The sequence below is a fragment of the Cajanus cajan genome, chromosome 5, assembly GCF_000230855.2.
Source record: "Cajanus cajan strain Asha chromosome 5, NIPB_CcT2T_4, whole genome shotgun sequence".
In the NCBI taxonomy this organism is placed as follows: Eukaryota; Viridiplantae; Streptophyta; class Magnoliopsida; order Fabales; family Fabaceae; genus Cajanus; species Cajanus cajan.
In genome coordinates this window covers 55378866-55392465 of record NC_138521.1, presented here as the reverse complement: position 1 = coordinate 55392465, position 13600 = coordinate 55378866, and the positions used below count along the sequence as shown (strand labels likewise).

The 13600-nt window shown below is 27.9% G+C and overlaps 1 protein-coding gene across 1 annotated transcript; it reads left to right on the top strand.

The window, feature by feature from the left end:
• The first annotated feature begins 10440 nt into the window (after positions 1-10440).
• Positions 10441-11329, top strand: LOC109809945 (uncharacterized protein At4g22758). Its single transcript, XM_020373379.3, has 2 exons — positions 10441-10928; positions 11005-11329. Exons 1-2 carry the CDS (start codon positions 10592-10594, stop codon positions 11154-11156), a joined length of 489 nt encoding a protein of 162 aa, XP_020228968.1. The 5' UTR covers positions 10441-10591; the 3' UTR covers positions 11157-11329.
• The last annotated feature ends 2271 nt before the right edge of the window (positions 11330-13600 follow it).

Sequence of the window (13600 nt, the reverse complement as noted above, 5' to 3'; positions counted from 1 at the left end):
CAGATAAATAATTAATAAATTAGTATGATTATATATATAGTTAAATATATACAATGCATAATGATTATTCTATTTTTTTTTAGTGAATTGTATCATAATATATGACTAAATAAGAGAGCTAAATATTATGAGTGGAGTGATGATGAATTTCTTATTTCCAAATCAACAAATCAAAGAATCAATTATATAATCATGTAACGTGTTGATTAAACAAAATAAGTGGTTTAATTATGTTATTGATTGGATCAAATAGGCAAATGGTTTCTTAATCATGCAACACGATCCTTGAGCTATAGTGACAATTGAAAATATCATTGTAATTTGCAAGAAATCATTTTTATACTCATTATAATAATTATTATCTTTAAAAAGTACAATTTCTTGCAGTGATTGACCAAATTAAATATATTAAAATAAGATTTTGAAATTAATTAAAATATATTAGAATTGTAAAAAAATTATTTTTATATTATTATCCAATGATAAATTATGACTTTCATTTTAGAGTTAGACGAAAATAAACATTGGGTTCACATAACTGTTTCTTTCTTTAAAGATTTTAAATTTGGGCATTTAGTCTCCAGTGTACCAAAAGAGAGCAAGTTTCGACCTTCTAAAATTAAAATAGCAATCGATTTTTTTCTTTATCGATTTATAATCTAGTTTTGGTCAACATATGTACATAATAAAAGGCCACAAAGAAGTGGCCCAAGACAAAACCAGCCCTACATTAAAAATTAAAAAAAAAAATAACAAGGAGAGCAAGTAGTCTTGAATCTTGATTTAAATGGGCTACTTCTTTTTGCAAACCCCTATTTCTTAATGCAACTTCCGATTTTTTTTTTCCTAAAAATATTGTGAGTCTCACTTCTTGTTTGCATTTTTTCTTCTGCTTCCTTTCTTTGTCAATGGTGGTGTACTCTCTTCCCTCTCACTTTCAGCAACTCATTTTGGCTAATGATATATACACCTCCTTTTCTTTATAAGTACACCTCCTTTATTTTTTTTTAATTTTTTTTATTTTTTAAATTTTTAATTTTACATCTCTAACTTTCAATTTACTATTTTTTCTTTTTACACACCTCCTTTTTCTTTTTTTCAGTTTTCACATGCACCATCTTGTCTTTCTATAAATTTTTCACCTATTTTAATTGGTAGTTTTAGTTCTCTCGATTTCTATATTACCCTCTTATTTTCTCGCATCTTTTACTTTTTCACATGCACCCAAATCATAGAACTAGTAGGCGACAACATTATAAATATGTGTAATTTCTTTGATAATTTCTATCAAACTAGACACACATTTTTTCTTCCAACACTTCCTTTCCTTTCACCCTTCCAAAAACCTTAACATTAAGTTCAGTGTTATGAAAAAGACATTTTCACTATTTTAAAGTACTATGTAGATAGTGAAATCAGCGAGAAAATTAAAAGAAGAAGGAAAAAAAGAATAATGTAAAACTAAAAAAATTAAAATTACCTACCAAAATAGGTGGGGATAAAGAAAAATTAAGAAGGTGCATGTGAAAATAAGGGAAAGAGGTACGTAAAAAAAGTGTTAAATTAAATGTTAGGAGTGTAAAATTAAAAAATTAAAAATTAAAGATATTTTAAGAATTTTATTATTTTTTTTAAAAAAGGGATGTACTTATAAAAAAAAAAAAAAAAGAGGTGTATATATTATGATCCACTCATTTTCCCATTGTCGCCTTCTTCCTCACTCTTTCTTATATTTCTAATGGGATCAATCATGGATTATGTTGTCACTCGTAATTGACTTGTATTCTTTTTAATATTTGACTTGCATTTGTAATTATTTCAGTATTTGACTTATGTTCGAATTGTGTATTTGATATGGGTTCGTTAGTTAAAAAAAAATATTTGTAATAAAATAATTTTTTTTTTTGCATGTGTTTAATTAAACAGATCATTTTAAGAATAAGCAATTTTTTTAAAATCAAACTCTATATGCTTCTTAGAGTATGTTTAGAAAATATTATAATCTTGGCTAAAAACCTAATTTGGTCTCTTATAATCTTTTTTTGTTTCAATTTAGTCCCTCATTAATTTTTTGTCTCAATTTGGTCCCAAACTAATTAATTGGTTTCAATTTAGTCCCAAATTAATTAATTAGTTTCAATGTGAGACTTCCGTCCAAATTATTTAAACGGAGTTAACTTTTGGCCACGTGGATGTGAATTTTTTTTTAAAACACCCGGACCGGAACGGCCCGTTCTGAAACCGGAACGGGCCGTTCTGGTTGCAAAATTGAAACACCATCAGTGACTCAGAACGGCCCGTTCTGCTTTCAGAACGGGCCATTCTGAATTCAGAACGGCCCGTTCCAAAACTGTGAATAAAATATCCTTTGCTTAATTGTGTTTTTGATATTATAATTATGCAATTTTGATCTCTAAAGTTTTAATTGAGTAATTTCAGTCCTTAAAAGATTATAATTGTGTAATTTTAATCTCACAATTTTTAATTTAACAATTTTAATCTCGTAAATATCATAATTGTTCAATTTTAGTCTTTCTCATTAAAAATTTAATAATTTAATAATTTTAATATATATATATAATGTTTTAAAACTAATAAATAAAATTTATATATTATTAGTATTTTAATATTACTGATAAATTAATATTAATAATATTTTTACTATATTTATAAATAAACTAATAATTTGATAAATATAATTTAATATATATTAATATACTTTTACAAAAATATAAATATATAAGATCAGATATATATTTCTAATTGATATACTTATATTTTTATAAAAGTATATTAATATATAACAAGTTATATTTATCAAATTATTAGTTTATCTATAAATATATTAATAATATTATTGATATAATATCGAAAATTATAATATACGTTAATTTGAATAGATAAATAATTATTTAATTTTAAAACATTATATATATATTAAAATTATTAATTTTTAATGGGAGAAACAAAAATCATACTATAAAATATAATTATCTTATAATTATCTTGGAGATCACAAAACTGCACAATTATTTGAGAGATATAAAATGCAATTAAACCAATATTCTTGATTAATTTTATTAAAAAATATAATAATTTTGAAAAATATTTTTTTATGGTAAAAATTTTAAAATTACTTATTTTTATAAAATATAATTATCTTATAAATAGAGTAATAATTTTTTCTTTCTCTTTCTGTTTGAAGAAATATTTAAATATCACTTTATAATTTTTTGCAACTTATTTAAGATTAAAAGAATAAAATGATAAAAATTAATAAAATAAACATAATAAAATAAAATATAAAAAAATATTAATATATTTATTTTATTAGATATAATAACATAATTAAAATATAATTAATAATATATATTTTATAAAATTATTAATATTTTATATATAAAAAAAATAAAATAAAACCGGAACGGCCGTTCTGAAACTGGAACGGGCCGTTCTGATTGCATTTTCGTTGTGTTAATTTTGCACCGGGAACGGGCCGTTCCGGATGCAAAATTAACACACCAAAAGTGCACCCAGAACGGCCCGTTCCGTTTTCAGAACGGGCGTTCTGGGTCCAGGTGTTTTAAAAAAAAATTTGATCCACGTGGCATCCACGTATGCATCTACGTGGCGTCCACGTGGCCAAAAGTTAACACCGTTAAAGCAATTTGGACGGAAAGTCCCACATTGAAACCAATTAATTAATATGGGACTAAATTGAAACCAATTAATTAGTTTGGGACCAAATTGAGACCAAAAATTAATGAGGGACTAAATTGAAACAAAAAAAGATTATAAGGGACCAAATTAGGTTTTTAGCCTATAATCTTTCATTACAGCTGTATTTTTAAGAAAAAAAATTGTATGTTTGGAATAAATTAAATTTTTAAATAATTTTAAAATAATAGTTTTATGAAAATGAAAATTTGAAACTTATTATAATCTAATTTTAATGATTTTTCTAAACAAAGTTTTAGAAAAAAAATATTTTTTTAATGTTTTTTAAAATTTAAACAATCTGACCTATTATTTTTGTGTTTGGAATACAATTTACAACATGAAATTTGGTTGAATTTAACTTTGTAAATTTTAATTAAAAATGGTGTAACTTGATTTATGTTTAGATATTTTTATTAAAATGAAACTTATTTGGATAATATTAATTATTAAAAGTACTTTCAAATTTAATGTAATTAATAAAGTTTGTAATTAATTTTTTATTTTAATATAGATGATGATTTGCTTCTTATTATCATTTTAAAAAACTTGCAACAAATTCAATGTAATTAATTAAATTTGTAGTTAACTTTTTTTTCTACATGGTGCACTAATAATTTAACATATTATTATATATTATTGTACTAGTATTGATGCTTATTTTCTTCCAAGCAAGGAATCCAAGCTTTGTCTTGATCGATTATTGAGAAAAATGATGTTCAACTCAACCAAAAAAATAAAAATTGCTGAACATACCAATGCATTCAATGAAATTTGAACGTTCCTTTGAGGGACCAAACACACTCACTCATATAAGTATTTGATTCTTCATTTTAATTAAGTATTATTGGAGTCTCATCATATATATCAAGTAATTTTAACTATATAATTTAAAATAATTTTTAATTTAAATAATGTTTTACTTGTGTTTTGGAGTTGAAGTGTAAATTAAATCTCACGTCAATTATAGTTGAGCATGTTGACTAATATATAAGTGAGAAAGATCTACCTACTTAATTTAATGAGATTTTGGATTACGATGTGGTGTCAAATTTACTTATATAGTTGACTCACTATCTAAGGATCGAGTGCTCCTTGATGTTTCACTTCCCGATCAGAGTTAATGGTTCGACTAAGTGAGTAATGACCAGTTCAAATAAGTATTAATTAATAAAATTGACAATGAATCCAAGAATGAGATATTGGATAATGGAATTGGTAGAAAATTCAAAACTCATTTGTATAATTGACTCATTACTCATGGATGAAATGTTCTCCAATGTAAAACTCTCCAACATTGTGAACATATTTTTTTCAGAACTCTCATTCTCTTTTCAAAATTAATTTATGAAAATATTATAATTTTAACTTTCAAAATTTAGTTTTTAAAATATATTTAATGTATTTTAAAAATAAAACATTTAACTATTAAAAAATATTCTAAAATTTAGTTTCCAGCAAGAAATATATTTTTTTTTAAAATTACAAAGCCAAAGAAAAAATATATTAAGAAAAAGGTTGCAAAAAAAAAGTTCCCCAAGAAATATAGGGTAGTTTAGTGAAACGGAATTTATTGATATTAAAAATAATTTTATTTTTATTAAAATTTATTAGTAAAAAAAGTTTGACACTTGTATTTTTTAACTAAAGATTAAGATTCAATTATTACATTAAGCATGGAGTCGGAATTAAAGACAATACTTTATTCTTAAAATTGGTCGACTCGATGAGAAAAGTTGTACCTAGGAGGAAAAAAATTTGTCCTTTGACTTTTGTTAAATACACTTTTGTTAATTAAGAATATACCTCTTTCTAAATATCTGTTAATTCTATTTTTTTAGAAAGTACTTTCTAGAACGATATATTTTATTTTTCATAATCCATTTTTCAAAAGTATGTTATTACTCTTTTAGAAAATTATTTCTAAAAGTGTATTTTTACTGTTATAACAAGTATGTGACATTCTGAATCGTATTAATGTTTATTCAATTTTATTAAGTAACTGATTTATGCTCATATGTTATTTTAATGTTAGAAAAATATCGAGGATTTAGGAAATCTTATGAGTTTAATTATTTGAGGGTTGTTTTGAGTTAAGGTCAAATTTGATTAAGTTTACAGGAACATGTATAAAATTTTCTTAAGATTTTAACTTCATAAGTTCATTTCTTTAAGATTTATATAGAGATTTTAGAGAGATAAACTTTGAAGCAAAACAAATTTGTTCTTCTTTCTAACTTCATGAATTTGCTCTAATCTTTCCTGGAGCTCAAATTGTAAGAGCTGAGTAGTGATTTGAAGCTTGGAGAGTTGAGGATTAGAGGTTCGAGGTTGACATGTGGCATGTCTAGAGAAGTTGTGTTCATTATTTTTCCTCTTTCTCTTTTCTTTGGGAATCGAGGTAAAGGGAGCATATAGTTGATCTTGTTATGTTGCATGTGTTGTTTATTGTTTGGATTCATCAATTTTGTGGTTGTATTGTTGTTTTGAGAAGTGAAACACCTTGTTACATGGGTTTTTTATTGTTTGGAGATAAATTGGTGATTTTGGGTCATGTGTTGAGTGCATGTTGTTCTTTTTGATGAACCTGAGTTGTATATGTTGTATATATGTTGAAATCTAAGTTGCATGTTGAATTTGTTGAAGGATTTGGGTGATTTGAGCCAAATCGTGATTTTGTTGGATGTAGAAATTGCCTTCATGCTAGGTGTAACTTCATGGTGTTAGGCATGAATGAAGTTATACACTTTTTGCCTCACTACATCATACGCAGGTTGAGTGGCACTGGGCATGATTGTGCTAGGGGCTCCCTAACTTGGTGATCTTAAACGTGAGCAAGCTTGAGGGTCTTTGCTGTGGCGATGTCAAGTGCAAGATTAGTAGCGTCGAGCGTGGATTACATAAAGACTCTCTATATCATTTTTGCTAGGTGCAAGAGGATTGACATTGAGTGTGAGTGAGCCAAAGGCTCTTTTGCCTCACTGGCATTGGACATAAGGTGAGTGACATTGGGCGTGAATATGTTGAATAAATATTAGTAACATGTTTAAGTATGTTGTTGTGTAGTATTGTATTGTGATATGCATGAGACATGTTGTATTGTTTAAATATGTTGATGAGAATCATAATGTATTTAGTTGTGATATGTTGTGAACTTAGAACTAGAAGAGATGTGTTATTTTAAAAGCTAAAATATCTTATTATATGGATATATGTTGTGGTACTCTCAAAGCCTAGTTGTTGAAAACCTTTCTTGAGTATTGTTGTCTCCTGAAATGGGGGTATTGAGTCTCCTCTAAGTCTTTAGTTGATACCATTTGGGGGCCAAGTCAAGTCATATTTGTTTAGAAGAGGCTAACTAAGTAAGGTATGAAGTCAAAGAATAAAATCTTTAACTAATTTCTAGAAAGGTGTGTAGTATATGGAGGATAGTCGATGGGTTAATTCCATATAGACTTAGTTGATGCATATCAATGCCATGATAAACCCACATATAAGTTGCTATATTATTGATAAAGATATTGAACTTTCCTAGTTTAAGTGGTGAAATCCTAAAAATCATGTTATGTTGTGGATTGATATCCAAATTTGTTATTAATCTAGTAAGTCTAAAAGATCGCATTGTTAAGTTGGTTTGGTAAGGTCAAATCATTTAAACTACTCACATATGTTGTAAACGATCTTTTTGTTGAAATACGTGACAATGCATTGTGCTGCTATGTTGCCATGTTGCAGTGCTATGTAAGTTGATATGTTGGTAAACTATGTTGTGTTGTAAGTTGTTGTGTTATTCTTATGTTGTGTAGATATGTTGACAAGTTGCCAAGTTGATATGTTGTTCAATTGAAATGATTGTGTTGACATGTTGATTGATGTTGTTGAATTAAGCTTAGGTTGTTGTAATATTGTGCATGAAGTTGTTAATTTTGTTAGTATTTTACTTCTATATTATATATGATGCTTTGTTGTTTATGAGTTTATCCTTGCATTTTTTTTTGTTGGAATGCGATGATCATACTATACAATAGGATTTTGGGTGTCATGTTAGAGGTGGTGATGTTCTATTGAGTTGTTTTGATGTAACAATTGTATAGCAGTTGTTTGATCGAAAACTTAGAATTTTATGTTTATAGTTGAATAGTTGCGTATATATATATATAGAGAGAGAGAGTTAATCACCTATACACTGTGTTTATAGTGACATGACACAATTAAAAGATATAATTGGTTGTCAGTGTAAAAAAAACTTTACACGGACAGTGTATATATATATATATATATATATATATATGGAGCATATAAAGTGAGAGAGAATTTATTATGAGATATGAGAGGGTTAAAATATAACCCTTAGATTAATCAAGTGAGAGAAAATTTGGGGTTTAATCAAGTGAGAGAAAATTAATCTAAGGGATATATTTTAACTCTTTCATCTCTCATAATAAATTTCCTCTCACTTAATATGCTCCCTATATATATATATATATACATGATTATGAAGTACTCTCATTAAGGGATTTAGATTTATGTTTTCAATTACTTTTCCTATAAATATATATTATTGCATAGATATTCAATAATTGTTTCTATGTCAATCTTAAGTAATTAGATTTATGTTTTTTACTGCTTAGATGTCGGGTTATAAAGTGTAGTGACTTGACAAATCATTACAAAAGAAACTTATCAAAAATATATTTTAAGAATCATAAAATACAATTTCGATAATAATAAAAAAAATATATTACTTCTACTCGACCATTTTTTGTAAAATTAAATGGCCATACCTTTCAAAACAATGTCTTGAAAAAACCCTTAAACCTTGAATCCAATTTATATAATATTGAAGATCAATGAAAACTAATAAAATTAAGAGTGCAAAAAGTATGATTTAGAAAGGAATGATGAGAGATAAAGTAACAAGCAAAAGAGTGAAGGAAGAAGTGGTGAGATTTTTTTATTAGCTTCTTTTAACGAGAGAATTTGTAAAAAATATTCTAATTTTTTTATCTAATTCAATTTTTATTTATTATAATTATTTATAAATTAAATATTAATATTTTAAAATAAATTATTAATAAATAAAAATATTTTTTCTATAATATAAATTATTTATCATAAATAAAAAATATAATTTACATGTTTAAATTATCTATTTATAAAAATTTTAAATTAAAAACTATATATTAAATATGAATTTTTATAGAGCATTTTTATGTGTTTTTTTTACGAGAGAATTTTTTAAGAAAAATTAACTTCTTATCTAGTTTGATTTTTTATTTATTATAATTATTTATAAATTAAATTTTAATATTTTACAAATAAATTATCAATAAATAAAAATAATATTATACTATGATATAATTTATTTACCATAAATCTAAAATATAATTTATATATTTAAAAATATCTATTTAAATATAATTTAAATATAATTTATATATTTAAGTATAATATATATATATATATATAATTTATTATAAATTTTATTTACATATGATAAATATTTAGTTTGTATAATGCATAGATTAAAATACTTATATAATTTATATTTAAATATAATATTTATTTATATATATAATTTATTATAAATTTAATTAAATATAATAAACATGTGCATAATATTAATTAAAATACTACTTTATATTATTATTAAGAGATAAAAAACATCAAGAAAAATTGTATAAGAAACAACAAAATTGTTTTTATAATAGCGTTTATCGTGATAGATTTAACCGATTCACACTATAAAAAAATTGTCATACAGTGACAAACCCTATAGTGACACAATACGTGTCACTAAAAATTACTTTTATCCACACAATAAATATAATATATATTAGTATATTGTTAAAAAATATAAATATAGACTATAGTGACACACAAAATATATTATTAAATCTCATTCAAAATTAACACTAAAATTATATGTAACTATATGTCAAATAGGTATATACCTATATATATTATACATATAATGACACTTTTATAGTGACACTTTTTGTATGTCAGTATATAAAACATTTTTTGTAGTGATAAGAAGACTACAAATCCAAAAGAATTCGTCCAAATAAAGTCCATGCATATTTCCAAGAAGTTTCCCTCGTCAATCATTTAGAAGCTCCACCGGCTCAATTTTAAGTTTTCTTATACTAATGGACAAAAGTTAGCTTACATTATTCCATTATTAATTTTTGTTCTTTAATCAAATTTAAAAATTTACGTATACAATATGCATTTATATTTAATATAAATTTTGATAATATGTATTTGCGCAAATTACTTAAGTAAATTTTAATTTTAATTAGAGAATGAAACTTTAAAATATCATGTGTTGTATCTAAGTTTTGTTGTATCCTATTTATATTGAGTTAGTAGTGTAGTGTGAGATGTAGGCAATTTGAATAAGATTTAAATAGTAAATTTAGTTTAGAGAAATATTAGTAATATTCAGTCTAACATTCTTTATTATTAGCTCATTTATTAAAAATTAAAAATTTTACTACATTCTTTCTTATATATATATATATATATATATATATATAAAGCTTTTTCAATTAATTTACAATACAAACACTCATTATATGGACGTTAATTATGATTTAGAAATATAAATTGGATGAGAAATGCAAAAAGTTAAAAGGGTATGAAACAGGTGAAGGAAAAGTTAAGAGTGGAGCAGTTTCAGAGAAGCTTCTCTAATACGCCATACCTTGACCGTTTGTTCCGTTGGTATTTACAACCCTATCTCTCTCTCACCTTTACTTTTCTTCTCAAACTCATCACACACACACACACTCGTCTCGTGTCATCTCTAAACAAAACCAACAGAGAAAAAGACACACTCAGAAAAACGAAAATACTTATCCTCATAAGCATGACTTCGGCGTCACCGGCTCATCGGAGAAAATTCTCCGGGAAGGAGCAGCCGGAGAAACACTCCGGCCTCCTTCGCCGATTCGCCCCCGCTCCTCTCACGCTGAAGCTTCCCTCGCAAGACACCGACTCTTTTCTTCGTCCGTCGAAGATGTTGCTGAACGTGACTTTCGACAAGTGCGTGGGAGCCGTACAGGTGGTGATGTCGCCGGAGGACACCGTCGCCGATTTGATTAAGACGGCATTGGCATTTTACGAGAAGGAGAAGCGAAGACCCTTGTTGAAGAACACTCATCCCAACTGCTACGACCTTCACTACTCTTCCTTCACACTTGAAAGTTAGTAATATATATATAATATATATTAACCTTTTGAAAATTGCAAAATATATGATTCTTATTTTGTGTGGTGCAGGTTTGAAGGGAGATGATAAGTTGTTGAACTTGGGGTCTAGGAATTTTTTTCTGCGCTCAAAGCCTGCAACGTCTTCTTCTTGCTTTCGGAAACCGAATACGGCAATTGATTCTGCGTTTCCTTGGATGGTGTTCGTCCCTCTCATGCTGTAGCATTAGGACCATATACATAAGTGTCTCACACATGCCAAATTATATTTCATCACTTAAATGTAGTAATATTCATAGATGTCAGGATGTTTTTACTAGAGATATATAAATTCTTAGATACACATACGTGTAACGTTTACGAAATTATGGCAGTTTTTTTTTTCTTTTTCTGTCAAGATTATTTTTAGTCTATTGAATTACAAATTAATTTTGCTAGTGGAGTTGGGATCAAAATCTTCTGTCTCCAATTCCTATCCCCAAATCTTGTCCCCCCCAATCATAAAGTGTCACGTCATTATATTTATTTTTTATTTTTATTTTTACAGTTTTTTTCTTTACACACGTAGCCTTCTTCCTCCTCTATCACTGTCGCCGCATTCCCTCCGCCGCCGCCCACGACAAGGCTTCCAGATCGGACAGCCTCTGCCTCCACCACTGCCGCCGCGCTCCCTCCACCGCCGCCCACGACAAGGCTTCCGGATCGGACAGGATCCGCCTCTTCCCGCCCTCCGACGCCGCCGAAACGAAAGCCCTCGCGTTGCGGGGGATTTCGTTTCGGCGGCGTCGGAGGGCGGGAAGAGGCGGAGGCTGTCCGATCCGGAAGCCTTGTCGTGGGCGGCGGCGGAAGGAGCGCGGCGGCAGCGGTGGAGGAGGAAGAAGGCTACATTTGTGACGCGGGAGTGGTGGCAGCGGGTTGAGTTCCGGCGAACGACGACCACCCGTTGCACGACATGTACGAGGGACAGAAGTTCGGGAAGGAGGTGTACGAGACGGTGAGGGCGAGCCCGCAGTGGAATCTGACCCTGTTCCTCATCACGTACGACGAGCATGGTGGGTTCTTCGTTTCGGCGGCGTCGGAGGGCGGGAAGAGGCGGAGGCTGTCCGATCCGGAAGCCTTGTCGTGGGCGGCGGTGGAGGGAGCGCGGCGGCAGTGGTGGAGGCAGAGGCTGTCCGATCTGGAAGCCTTGTCGTGAGTGGCGGCGAAGGGAACGCGGGCGGCAGTGATGGAGAAGGAAGAAGGCTACGTATGTAAAGAAAAAACTGTAAAAAAAAATAAAAAATAAATATAATGACATGGCACTTTATGATTTGGGGGACAAGATTTGGGAATAGGAATTGGAGACAGAAGATTTTGATCCGTGGAGTTGTGGTACTGTGAATATTGTTGTTAGTAAGACGGGATTTTACACACAGCAAAACGAATTCATATATATATATATATATATATATATATATATATATATATTGTTGAGTACATTGTTTTCATAATATGGGAGTGTAAATTAATGTTGTTTGGATAAGTTTTGATCTACATAAGTATATTTTTTTAAGAATAAAATAAAAAGATTCAATAAATTAAAATTAATTTATATATAAATTTTTTTGGAGATATTTTCTATATTGATTTATTTAAAATCTAATTTTCTACTTACGAAAAAAAAAAACTAATTTTTACTTGTAAAGAGATTAAATTTATATTATTTTTCTTTTTATTTTATGAACAAGTTATTCAAATTCATCTTAAAGAGATTAGACTAGCACATGCTTCGGATGCTATTCATAAATGTGTTGCATTATATTTTCCCATTGTATCATATAAAAATAATAGCCCCTTGTGATAATTGTCATTCTGCAAAACAAAGAAAACTTTCTTATTGCAATAGCATCACGCATTCTACCATTTTTTTTTATTTACTTCATGTTGACATATGGGTTCCTTATGTTATCTCATCAATTTTTAGTCACAAATATTTCTTAACTTATTGAAACTCAATTTCACATAACATTTAAATCTCTTATAAGTAATAAGGGTCCTAAATTTCTTGAGCATGATTCTTTTAATCCAAAGGCATACTTCATCATAGATATTGTGTAGAAAAATAAGATAAAAGAGGGTTTTGTTCTCCTCTATTTTCCTTTTCCCTAAACTCTAAAAATTGAATTAAATAAAAAAGTTTAAAACTCCTCTCTCTCTTCCCTTCCCTCTATTCTCCCAAACCACACCACATAATAAACATTTTAAAGTTTCGCTTTAATCGTATTTTTAATAGTATTTTTTTTTTGAAAATTATATTTTTTCACTTATAAAACTCAAACTTGATATTTTATTTAATGAAACTAAATTTCAGTTTCATTTATATCATGGAGATAATATCCCACAACAAGTTTAAGTTTTAATGGACATTTATTTGATATACTAGTTATCTTACTTTATTTTCTTCTTAATTAAATTAAATATACTAATAGAAATATTAACAAAGAAATAAATATCTCATTAGAAGCATTGTAGTAAACTACCATAATCAGTTTAGTCGTAAGAGATTTTGTTAACATGCACAAGTCATAGACTCGTAATTCTAACCATATGGTTATTATTAAAAAAAAAATACAAGTATAAAGTTATACTAACAAATTATTCTTTTTAAAAGGCATATAATGTTTATAAA

Bases quoted from the DNA above. Each gene is read 5' to 3' on its own strand.
- LOC109809945 (XM_020373379.3), top strand. From the start codon at position 10,592: ATGACTTCGGCGTCACCGGCTCATCGGAGAAAATTCTCCGGGAAGGAG. The intron at 10,929-11,004 runs GTTAGTAATATA...TGTGTGGTGCAG, and splicing joins CTCTTCCTTCACACTTGAAA to GTTTGAAGGGAGATGATAAG.